The sequence below is a fragment of the Canis lupus genome, chromosome 8 (genome assembly GCF_003254725.2).
Source record: "Canis lupus dingo isolate Sandy chromosome 8, ASM325472v2, whole genome shotgun sequence".
In the NCBI taxonomy this organism is placed as follows: Eukaryota; Metazoa; Chordata; class Mammalia; order Carnivora; family Canidae; genus Canis; species Canis lupus.
Genome location: NC_064250.1, coordinates 46,049,612 through 46,062,063, shown reverse-complemented (window position 1 = coordinate 46,062,063; position 12,452 = coordinate 46,049,612). Strand labels below are relative to the sequence as shown.

At 44.0% G+C, this 12,452-nt stretch overlaps 1 protein-coding gene across 18 annotated transcripts in view; it reads right to left on the bottom strand.

Annotated features, from left to right (window-relative positions):
- Window positions 1-12,452, bottom strand: part of RGS6 (regulator of G protein signaling 6) — a 580,135-nt gene that overhangs the window by 32,821 nt on the left and 534,862 nt on the right. For all 18 annotated transcript variants that reach the window (XR_007412708.1, XM_049113649.1, XM_025443423.3 and 15 more), the window contains one exon: window positions 9,388-9,574. Coding sequence is in view for 17 of the 18 variants with exons in the window: in XM_049113649.1 (XP_048969606.1) it covers window positions 9,388-9,574 (187 nt within the window). In the remaining variant the exon portion in view is untranslated. The remainder of the gene's footprint in view (window positions 1-9,387; window positions 9,575-12,452) is intronic.

Below are 12,452 nucleotides of genomic sequence, written 5' to 3'. Positions count from 1 at the left end.
GCTCGCCTGGGATGCTAAGGCAGAAGCAAAAACAACTGGAATCGGTAGGGCGCGAGACATATGTGGGCGCTGGAAGGAGCAAGCAGTGCAAGCTGTCTCAAAACCACACCTGCTTCAAATCAATGTTTTGCTGTGATAGTCCTTGTTTGGAAATCTCCCTTATTTTTAGGCAAAACACAGTGACCCTCACAAGCACTGGAGAAGGTAATACGACCAATGCCTGGAGCCTGGGGCCCAAGCATGCTGGAGCAGTCGAATTATTTAAGAGCACCCTCATGTCCTCCTCTTTGCTATGGGTCCCTAAAACAGCTACGGTCTCATTTCCCAGCTTTCGAACATCCTCCTAGAGTGGGAAACCACTCAGCTGGAGCATTGCAACAGCTGCCAAGAGCCCTTCTTGTGATTTTCAAGTGTCCTATTTTTCTTTTTGTAGAGATATGTGCCTCATTTCTGCCCTCCACATCTAGACTTCCTGGAACAACATCCTAGACTTTGGGGACTGCTGGGTCCATCGCAATCCCTTGGAGGAAGATGAGGTTGTGGGGCAGAATGTGATGTTGCTGGGCAGAGTGAGGGAAGCAAGACTGGACTGGGATCCATAGGCTCTGATTCAGGTCCTGGCCCTGCCCCTTTCTGGCCCTACCCATCACACAACTAAATGAGGAAATAGAAGTGAAAGCACTGTAAAAACCATACACGTGTAAAGTAATAATAATTGGCCTCCATGTTGTGACTGTCCTTGCTAGGAATGACATGGGGGTGAGACCAAAGACTCCAAGAGCCCTGAGGTAGTAGAAAAAGTGAAGCAGAGCCCGGTTACATTCTTTTAGTTGCTATTGTTTGCTCTGAATCGGTGCTTAGGTTTAAACAACCACTTTATAGATGAGAATACTGAAACTCTAAAAGGTTAAGTGACTGGTCACTTAACAAGTGCAAGAGCTAGGATTTGAACCCAGAACCGTGTGACCCCAAAGCTCACACTCTCTCCCAGCAACATGTTGCTTTTCATTGTCCTTGAGTTGGAGTTTTGAGGGGAGTCAGTCTTGCGTGAAAAACGATTTCGATGTGTGGTTGGCAGAAACGTTAGGGATTTTCTCTCACGTCCTGATCTGACTCATCCTTGTAGTAGATGAGCCGCCCTTCGGGAGCCATTTACTATCTCCACCATCAGGGATGGTGGTAGCTGGGACACCCAGGGCAACAGGCTCAGGTTTCTTACCTCACAGACCGTAGGCAACCTGCCTCTCATACTAGAAGGAATGTCCTGACCTGGCAATGCTCTGGGGGCTGACTGGGCCCTTGGCAAGCCATGAGCAGCAGGTCTGTATCAAAGCAAGTTATCCCTTTCAAGAGACTCTGGAATATCATAAAACAAAGGTCCTCAGACCCTAGGCATGGTTATCTGGGGCCTAGGATAAATTAACACTTGTTTCAACATGGGTCCTGCAGGAGGACACAAGATGGGACTGCACAGGGCTAAGGACTTAATGCGGGTCCTAAATCAGTATCTGCCAAATAGATGCAGGAGAGGCAACAGAAAAGATGCCATGACGGTATGGAAAGGTGGCAGTGTGTTGTCCTCATGGAGCAGCTTTAGATGACCATCCTAGGATCATGTGGCTCTTAAATGAGAAGCCCCTGTTTGATTTCTTTGTCCTTCTAAACGGAACACAGGAACCCTTGTTTCCATGTAATGCAGCATTCAAATCATAAGAGAATGTAAGTATGCATTATTTATCTTTACCTGTGAAGCGTCTCTATCAATGTGTTCAATTTAACTGACCAAAGGGTGCAGGCATTTGATGCTATTCTGGAGAGAAAAGTAGCTTTGAACACAACTTTGTGTATTGCTTTTTACCTCCCCAAAATACCATGGGCATTATCTCAGAAGTATTTTCCTTTTCCTCTTCAAGGTCATGGGGTTTGGTGCAAGCAATCTATGCTCTGAAGCATCCACAAAGAAATTTTGGAATTTAGCTCTCTGGCGCCTTCTCTCTAGGAACTACTAGCCTGTGTGGTGATAAACAGAACCAGATCACAAACAACGGATCTGTTCTTTTGGAGAATGCATCCCTCCCTCTGCTGTTCGTCTCCCTAAAATAAAACCACCCACAGAATAAAATGAGTAATTCCTGGAGCAAGCAGTGCCATGGCATTCTTTATTAAATTATGCCTGGCATGGGAAGCATACCAGGAAATGCCCTCCAATTGAGGATTAATATCAGGAAACTTGGTGCAGTCTTGTGATACAGGCACACAATGCCACCACCTCCACCACCAGAGCAAAGGTGAACAGCCTTCATCAGGCTACGAAGACTTCTACTTCTGAATAAACTGGGACAAACGTAAATGTGTACTTCACATAAAAGCTCTGGCTTTTAAACAAAGCACATGTTAGAAGCCTTACATTCCTTAATCAAGTTGCATTTAAACATCTTAGTTGAGATAATAATAGAGACTTTTGACTAGAGGCTTCTTGTCTATTTAAAGTAGGTGTAGACTTGCTGGTATATTTTTCATCTCTTTCATCACCCATCCTCATTTTGGTCTTGAGGTTGCCCTTTGATTATTCCATGCACGGATGATGGCTGAGTCGAGTTTCAGTAACTTAGATTGAGGTCTACTTAAGGGAAGGGGCCCTCCTATGTATCTGTATATTCGCAGAACACATGACTCTTAGTGAGTATTCCAAGTTTTGCTGAATTAGCATATTGTAGAAATGTAACTTAACTGGTTTTTATTGATCACCTACTATATGTGTTCCCCAAGGTTGTTTGGCAAGATTTTTCAAAGTAGAAAGCCAAGGGACAAATTGTCCTTCTTTTTTCTAATGACAAGTGCAGCTCAGAGTATTATAATTCTGGACAGAGTTGTCAAGGAAATTTTTTTAAGACTTGAACCGTGCAGAACATTACTTTAGTGCTGTGAGGACTTATGAAAGGCAAAGAAAACCAAATTCTCATCAAAGAACTTTCAAGTCCAGAAGTGTTGGAAGGCCTAGATGGGCCTCGGTGAGGCATTTCAGCAGCTCCTGCAAGGCAGGAAAGTACTAGGGCTTGGACAGCTAGGAAACCAACACAGGATCCTGTAGAAACTGGAGGCAAAGGCTGGGTTGGTCTGCCCAGTTCAACTGTCAATCCATTTGATGGACAGATTTCCAATCCAATCCAATTTCAATGAAGTGTTTTCTTAGACCTGTTTTGTTTCATTTGTAAAGAATGATATGCTCTTAGACAAGCTCTTTCTGATGGCAGAGTCATCCAAGTCTCCTGCTCTATTTGCAATTTCCCTCACTATAGATCTTCACAGCTCACAGGTCAAGGTCTCCCAACTGGAAAGGGAGAATGACTGCTCATGCAATGGGTGGATGGGAAGATGGACGAATGATTGAATTGACCCAGTGACACAATCCTGGGAACATCTGAGACTTTTTAAATTGAAGCAAGCAGCCACTGTGCCAGCAGGCTGACTCCCATCTCCCTCCTCCAGCCTTCAGAGGCTCGAAAGGGGTGAACGCCCTAAAAGGAAGCCTTAGGTTCTCAATACTTTCTGTGGTTTCATTCTCCTCCAAACACCACCAGCAAAGCTTTAGATTACATGCACCAAGATTCAGACTTCTCTTGCTGCAGCTCACTCTGTCCACTACTCTCTGATACCCTCTCTTAGCTAAAAGCCTTCCGTGCTTTCCTACTATCTTCAGGGTGAGAAAGTTTGAATTCCTCAGGATGACACTTGAGGCCTCTAGCAATTGGCTCCTATAAACTTTTTCTGCATTTTTCTCCTAAGAACTCCTTAGATGAGCAGACCTCTTGGGAGAATTTGTTTTTGGTCTAGCTTGGAATTATAAGACCTTGGGAATACTAAAGCCATTAATTTTGTGCATTCATACACATAAATATGTAGCACTTCTTACTTAATTCAAAAAAATTTCAGGGCCATTAGCTCATCTGGTTTTTCAAAAATCCTTAGAGGGCTATATAGAAGACATCATCCCCATTTTCTAGATAGGAAACTAAGGCATGAAAGGTCAAGATTCTTGCCTGGGACCACATAGCAAAGTGAGTGGCCATGCAGGTCCTCTGATGACCCATGGCTGAGAACAGAGAATTCAATCCCTATCGTAAAGAACTGAGTCCTTTCTTTCTTTTTTTTTTTTTTTTTAAATCATGGCCCATTTTCTTTTTTTCTCCCCTTGCAAAGCTAAATCTATGAAATTGGAACAACGCAGCAAACAGCTGAGGGCTATGGTCACAGCCCACAGACCTTTATGGAAGATTTGGTCTTGGCCCAAATTTTCAAAAAAGCCAAATGGATCAGCAAAACACAAGTTGCAAATGCGGAGCCCATGCTGACGGGGTGTCTTGTGAAATATTTCCACAGGAAGCAAACACAGGCAATTAACTTTGCTATAACAATGCATGTGGTCAGATAAAAAACAAAATCCTCCAAGAGAGCCGGCACCCGCCTCCCCACCACCTCCCATTTCAAAGGAATCCATAAATCTGGCTGAGCCATTCTGGCTACTGACCACTAATAGTAGGGCACACAGTCACAGTTCTATGGCATTCTGACCCCTGTGAGGGCCTTCTGAGAACCTTTGTGACCAGCTGAAGAAGCCACTTATAGCTCCTGATCCCAACTGGGAAGGATTTCAAAGGGCTTGGGTGATATTATTCCCATGTTGCAGATGAGCAAAATGAGGAATGTAAGCTTAAGACTTAAATGTACAATCCTAGACAAAGCAGGTGGCAGAAGGAGGATCAGAGCCTGCTTCCTGACTGGGCCCTTCTAAACAGGAGTTTCTTCAGCTCTCAGCATGACAACCGAGCCCTCAACAACTAACAATCCAGGGGCAGTGTGATCTGAGCAGCAGACACTTGGCCAATAAGTCAGGAGACCTGAGTGCAAGTCTAGACTGGTCATGGGCTGCTAAGGCTTTTAAGCTCTATTCCTTACCTGGAAACTTCTGAATCACACCTGAGTAGCTGGTACAGGCAGCAGTGCTGATCAGGAAGGGTAAGCAGTGAGAGGATCGTGGGACTGGTTGACTTCTCAGTCTGCTCTGTGACATCCAACACCCACTTGGAAACATTTGCAGATTGGCTTTGCTGTGCTACTGCACCAAGACAGATCCCCTCTGATACGCTCTCCCAAAGAAGTGGAAGATTAACCACTCCTGACCCTCTATTTTCTGCCTTTCTGGATTTCTTAAAGTGTTTCAATGATTTTCATGATATACTGTTAAGCACAGGGGCTTCAAACTGCAGGCCTCAAACTCACATCTGGCCCACTATTTCTTTATGCTCTGTGAGCTAAGAATGGTTTTTACATTTTTAAATGGCTGAAAAAAATTAAGAATAATAATATTTCATGAAAAATTATATGAGATTGAACTTTCAGTACCCATAAATAAAGATTTTTGGAACACAGCCATATACACTTCTTTATGCTGTTTACATTGTAATGTTACAAGGTAGCTGTTTTTGTATCACAGAACTGAGTAGTAGTGACACAGACCATATGACCCACAAAGCCTAAAATTTATACTGTTTGGCCCTTTACAGAAAAAGTTTAGTTTTTTTTAACCAAACCCTGGTTAATGTAAACGGCAGGCTACAGAATCACCATATCTGCATAATCACCTTGTACACATAAATTGAGGAGGAAAATACACTAAAATGAAGATTATCTCTGGGTGCTAAACTTACATGCAATTATTTGAATTTTTTCACCAAGCATGTTAAACAGAAAGGTATAAACATTAATCACATTAGGAAAATAAAATAGTAAGTACTTATTCTATCTTACTGTGGACCACATTTTAGTTATTGATGTGCTTCACTTCACCTGGTCCTTTTTCTGCTGCCATGTGTAGGGACCCCTGTACCTCTGTTGTACAGAGGAGGAAAGGAAGACTCAGGGAGTTTAAGTAACTTGCCCAAGGTTGCAATGCTAGTTAGAAGCACATTGTATGTTTACAGTGGAAATACACTTAAGAAACAAAAGGGGAACAGGTTGAAACAAGTTCACTTAGGAAGAATGTATTTGAATTCATAGGAGATGAATCCTAACAGATAATAAGGAACTTAGAGAGGCTCTGAGTAGCCTGGTGTCCACTCTACCTCAATAAGGAGGCATCATATTTGTGGCAGTGCCTGAAAAATGGCAGAGCATTGTACTAATGAAGGTTGTGTATTCAGAAACTTGTCAAGGCACAACCTGCTGACTTCCTAAGAGTTCCTATCAAATCTTTCTCAAATTAGAAACAACATAAATGTCAAGAAGAGGGGACTAGTTGGTTAAACTATGGTGCTTCCACACAAGGGAATACTATGCAGCAATGAACGAACCGGGAGATAATCATATTGTTGCTGCTAGTGTTGGTACTGTAGCTCTGAGCCTGCTGTGTAGTAAGGCAGGAGAAAGTGAAAGAGTAACGATGTGAAGTGCTAGTGCTATCATCTGTGGCATCCTTGGGAACCAAGACTCTCAGCATAGAGAAAGGAGGCACAAAAAATAAAAAGCAGAGGTTAAATAAAATCCCCTGTAGTTTTCAATTTGAATGGAAAGTATCAGTATGAACTTATGATGTATTTTTAATCACAAACAACAACCACTAATTTCCTAGCTCTGGCCACTGAAAAGGTCTAGAAAGGATGACCAAACCATGAACAATGTGCACCTCCAGTGCCTAGATTATGGTCTCTAAGAACCATTTCTCACTAAGAGAAACTAGGGATCCTTGGAGAAATGATTGATTCCAGATCTGGGGCTTAGCTTCTTTGCTGTTTGGGTGACATCAAAGACTACCCAGATCATGTTAAAAGGAGCCACTGACAGAGATGGCACAATCCAAGCATCAATAAAAATAATAAATAAAATGGACCAAAACACAGTAAATATGTTTAAATGTGTGAGTTTACAATGATATTAAAAGCAAAACTGAAAGCCCTAATTGGTCACCATTAGAAGATGATAGTAAACCACTCATTGTTTTGAAAACTAGAAAATAAAGGGATAGAATCAAATACTTATCCTATCTTTCCTATACAAATTGTATTATTAGATAATCTAATAGGAGATGTATTTGATTATTTGTATTTCCGTTAATAAATGAAGTGAGATGATAGAATATTACCATTTTGTAATTCCTAATTAATGAATGGATCTAAGCAATAAACATCAATACTTGCTAAAATCACGAGAGAAAACTAGACCTTATGTGTCTTCTGACAAGAAAGCACAACACAACTTATGAAGTAGTTTTGCTCACAAACATCAAATGTAAACCCAGTTACATATCTAAATCAAACTAATTTGTAGGAAATACAGAGGGTAGAAGAACATGTTAAATAGCACCACAGGGCTGTAATAAAAAAAAAAAGCCAGATTTGTGAGAATCTCTACAGGACAAAGAATACAATTTCTTTATGGAATAAATTGCAAGGGGGCAAGGAGGGGAGTAGAGGGATACAAAGGAAACCTGTAGATTAAAAGGTATTTGAAAGGCATGTCAATATACTGCAATGTGTGGGCCTGATTTGGATTCTGATTTTAAGTTAAAGATTAAAAAATGGTATTTATGCCACTGCTGTAAATTTGAACACTTGTTTGGCATTTGGTGATATAAAGAGAACACTGATAATTTTTAAGGTGTGATAGTGGTGCTGGTGATGCTACATACCTAGGTATTCACAGATAAATTGAGGAAATGTCTCAGATTTGCTTTAAAATAACCCAGTGGTAGCTGAAAAAGTAGGTGGGGACACAGATAAAATGAGATCAGTCCTGTATTGATGATTGCTCAGGCTGGATAAGGGCCCATAAAGGCTTTTGTTCTGCTCTTCCTACTTTGCCACATGTTTACACATATCTATAATAAAAGATTAAAATAAGTCCTTCCTAACATCATGCCAGAGTGATAATGGTAGATGGAGTGCATCATGGTTCTGACCAGTATCCCTGGTCTCGTGTTTTACGAATAATGGAGAGTTGAGTTCTGTGTTTTAGACCATTCATCTGAGAGCCTCTCTATCACCTACAGAGCTTCTCCATCACTCAAGGAGATTCTCTATCACCCAGGGAGCTTCTTCATCACCCATGGAGCTTCTCCACCACTCTCCTTATCAGGATACATCAATATGCGCTTGCTCCCAAGAGCAAAGACACATACAAAAAAAGATCTCTCATGACTTAAATATTTTGCCTTGAAGCTGCAAAGAGTGTGAGGAAGTTGCACTTTCCTAAAGCAATAACACTGAACTCTATAGAACCAAATCTGCCTGGCACCGACATTCAGCAGAACTCATGGCCAGGGAACGAGAAAGACAGTTATGGTGTTGAGCTTGGGAGGTGTTTCTGTTCTGAAGTTCTGAGCAAATAACCAGGCAAATTTGGCTGAAAAGGGACACTGATTGTGTTCCTAAGCTATTATGTGCATCAATGCCACTGAGTTTCCTAAATTGGATACTAATGTCTGTAGGAAAGCAAACTATACAAATTCTTTATGTGGGGACCACACAGGTGAGAGATATGAAGAGGGCTGAGGAGACAAGAGTGAACCCTTAAGCCCCATCACCAGGTATAGGACGGGTAAGGGGGAATCATAGTTAGGGGCCAGGAAATGGAAAACTGACTAGATTCTTATCTTTAAAAAAACTCTGTTCAGAGTGACTTACATGGCTTCTGTTTCTTTTGCCAGCTTCCTCAGCATCAGTGCCCAGTTGTGCCAACCAGGCTTAGGAGTTCCTCCTGTGGGCTTCCTTAAACCTTAAACCTGGGAGCTCACCCCGATTCTCCCATTGGTAAAGTTCCCCATTTTCTTGTCTTTCTCCCCAACTAGCTTGGAACCTCCTTGAGGGTCAGGGCTTCTATCCTTCCTTGTGGTGTCTCATCACATAGCACAGGGCCTGGGATATAGAAGTGATCCCCAAATAGTAACTGCAGAGTTGGAAATCACTATGGAAACAGTGTAGGGTGGGGGTTATGAGCGTGAGCTTCATGGTTAGATGTGGGCTTGACTCACCGCCCTGCCAGCTCACTGTACACACTTTGCTGATGTTGTGTTATGGTTTCTAGATTCTACTACTGACATTACAGGACTTCAGATTTTGTAAAACACTTTGAGATTGTCCTGGAAAAGATAACACATATAACTAAGTGCCTATCTCTCTGTAACAATGTAACACCTAACCTAGGAAGACAATCCTAGGAAGGAGTTCACTATGCACCTGCCTGGAATGGTTTCCACTGACGGCCTTACAAATATTAAAACCTGAAATTCTAACTATACACAATGCCTTGGACTTATATTAAAGGTTGGATTGGTGGAGTGGACACATGAATATCCTCTGAGTAGGTAAGAACCACTCAAGTAGATAAGCAAACCTGGGCATCTTCGAATGTGTATCTCCCTCCATCTTTGACATTTTGACTGGTTATCTCGTAGCTATGAGAATCCAGGTTGATTGCACTCGGGGCCCCTGGAGCCAGAAACTCTTGCCAGATTTCTTCTACCCTCTTGGCCACATCCTGCAGGGGTTGTTTCTTGAGGTCTTGGACAGCCAACCAGAACCTGAAGTGGAAGCATAAAGAAAGTCAGTTCCAGGGGGCTCAGCATCTGGACTCAGCTGGATGTGGTCCCAGAACTGACATCCTATGAAATTCACTCTGCTGCATCCCCCAGCCTTCCCTGCTGCCACTGCCTAGGTAACAAAGATGATAGGGACTGCTGGAAATTCATAGGGTGTTCCATTATTGTGGAGAACCGAAAGGAAGTGCCCATTAGAAAATCATTGTGCTTCTGGTTACCAAAAAGAGGTTTCTTTCCCTTTATATCCATGTTTCTCAACCTCAGCAGTATTTCCATTTTGGGCTCAATAATTCTGTTGTGGGGCTTCCCCGTGCACTGTAGGATGTTTACCAGCAATCGTGGCCTCTACACAACCAGATGCCAGTGGTGACCTCTCCCTAAGTTGTGACAACCAAAAATGTTTCCAGATATTACCAAATGTCTCCTAGGAGGTTAAGTCACCCCTGGTTGAGAGCCAGTGCTCTACATAGGTGCCTGACACAGATAATGTGAATTCCTTTGTCATATCAGGTTGGGATCAGCTTGCAGCATCAAAATTAAGGGAATCACAGAGGTAGATAGAATCTTGGGATCATAGAGAATATCTGAGCTTAAGCACCCAGCTATTCATGTTGCAGTTGGGAAAGCAGCCAATTTGCAAGGTTAGTGTCCAGCATGATGCTTAGTATATAGTAAGTGCTCAATAAATGGCTATTGGATTGAAGATGGGCTCATGAGGAACAAAGCTGAAGAGGCATACATGGGGAACCTCTATGCCAAAAGAATACTGGAGAGAAAAGCCTCTTGCTCACTTCCATATGTGCCTTCATGAATTCCTCAGCATCAGCATGGCAGCGGCTGTTGGAAGAGCTGGGTGTGAGCTCTTTTCTGCTGAGAGCAGCAGCAAACAGAGCTAAGCTTGGACAACAGCATCCTGGTCGTGAGGATGGTTCCCAAGGCAGCCCCGGGGAGGGCTTGCAGCAGGACCCAGATCTGGGTAGCACACTTTGTGCCTTGTGAACAAGACAGGCCAGTGTCCTCATCAATGAGACATGAGGACAGGCCCCAGGCTATGTGGTTCCCACAACCACAGGATTCACACATACTCAAGTCAGTGAAAGGGCAGGGACAGAGAAGCTGAACCACGGCATGGTGGAAAGTGCATTCAATCTGTCATCGAATTGCACCCAAAGTAAGATGTACTTGTTTTTTTCCTTTTTTTTTTTTTTTTTAAAGGTTAAGCATGTTTTTCTGTTGCTGTAGAGGAGACAAGTGCATGGCCCAAAGGCGCCACTCAGTGGCTAACTGCGGGAATACAGCTCCATTTCTATAAGGAGGTGTGTGTGTGTGTGTGTGTGTGTGTGTGTGTGTGAGTATGTGCTGGGGCTCAATGGACTCCAACTCTTCCCCTGCTTTGCCCTTTGGGATTCTAATAATTTCTTTAAAGAAAATCTTCATGATTCTCTTGTTGGTCCTGAAGAGTGAGAGGCAGGGAAGGAGATTTAATGACCTCACTTGGCCAGAAGATCAGGAAACACAGTTCTGTCCTCATCTTGACTATGCTGCTGTCTTGGAATTGTGCCTTTCTGGGCACCTCTTTCCTTATCTGTAAAGTGGGTTCGAAGAGGGTGGCAGGATATATGATGTGGGCCTGAAGACGTTCCCACCAAGGTGTAACCAAAATGCTTTCAGGTCCTGCAGGTGGGAGCCATGGAGGGGTCAAGACGGCGACCACAGGTTCAGTACCAGCCTTTCCTCCTGGGTGGCTGGGCAGAAACTGCCAGGGGTTCTTGCTGCTGCCATCTGTGGTCACCTGCCTCTCACCATCAGCCTGCTTTCTTTCTTCCACAGGTCTGGTGCTCATATTCTCTGGCAACCGGGGAGAGGACTGTAAGGGTTCCCTGAGCAAAGTGCAAAGGGTTGGAGGCAGAGTTTGAAAGGAACTATGAACCTGCCTGGTTGTTCAGGCGGCCCCTGAGACTCAGCTGGGGACTGGGGCTCTTTCACCTCCCAGCCTCGTGCCTCAGGTTCCTTAGGTCTCCCCGTCCCACCCTCCAAGTCTGCCATGGAATGAAGGAGGTGGCCGGAACACAAAGGTGAAAATAGTCATCTGGCGATGACAGTGCCTCTAGGCTTTCTTTGTCTGGAGGGCAGGTGAGATTTAGGAAACCCAGCTCTAAAGAAGGAAGCTGGGGTGGGTTTTTCAAAGGACTGGGAAGAGTGCTCGTGGGCAACTCACCAAAGACTAGGTGAGTCGTGGGACTGTTAGGAGAAGGGCCCCCCCTCAGGGAGTCGCCTCTGGGCCGAGTCCCTGGGCTGGAAGCACCTTCTCTGGGCCAGCATCCTTCCCCAGGCTACTAGACCCTGTAGTTTCTCACACAAATGGATGGTTCCCGGGCAATTTCCTGCTCCCTCAATCAATGTCATGTGGGGCGTCACCTTCTGTCACTTGTTCAGTCTGCTCTGAGGAGGAGCTCTCAAGCTCCGGGAAGGCCCTGAGGACCCAGCAGCTTCTGAGCTCTGCAGGCTCCCGTGGTTGCTGAGGCCTCAGAGCCCCTTTGGGCAGAATGATTTGGGAGCCACATGAAGGCACATCACCCAGCCGGGTACAGAGAAGGGCTAAAGTGGATGTGGATGGAGATTTCAGAGTCCAATGTGACAAAGTTTTACATGACAGTGAGAAGGTTCCCTTGGTCATACACCAAGACTTTTTGAAAATAAAAGTACAAGAGGGGAACCACGGCCCGTTAGAAGAGGAGGAGGAGGAGATGGCATTCCTCAGCCGCTTTTCCCTCCCCGCCCTCCCGGGGACCCACCCAGCCTTCTGTCTGCCTTGGAGGTGACCTGCCTTATCCTTCTCAGGTGACAGCAAAAATGCTGT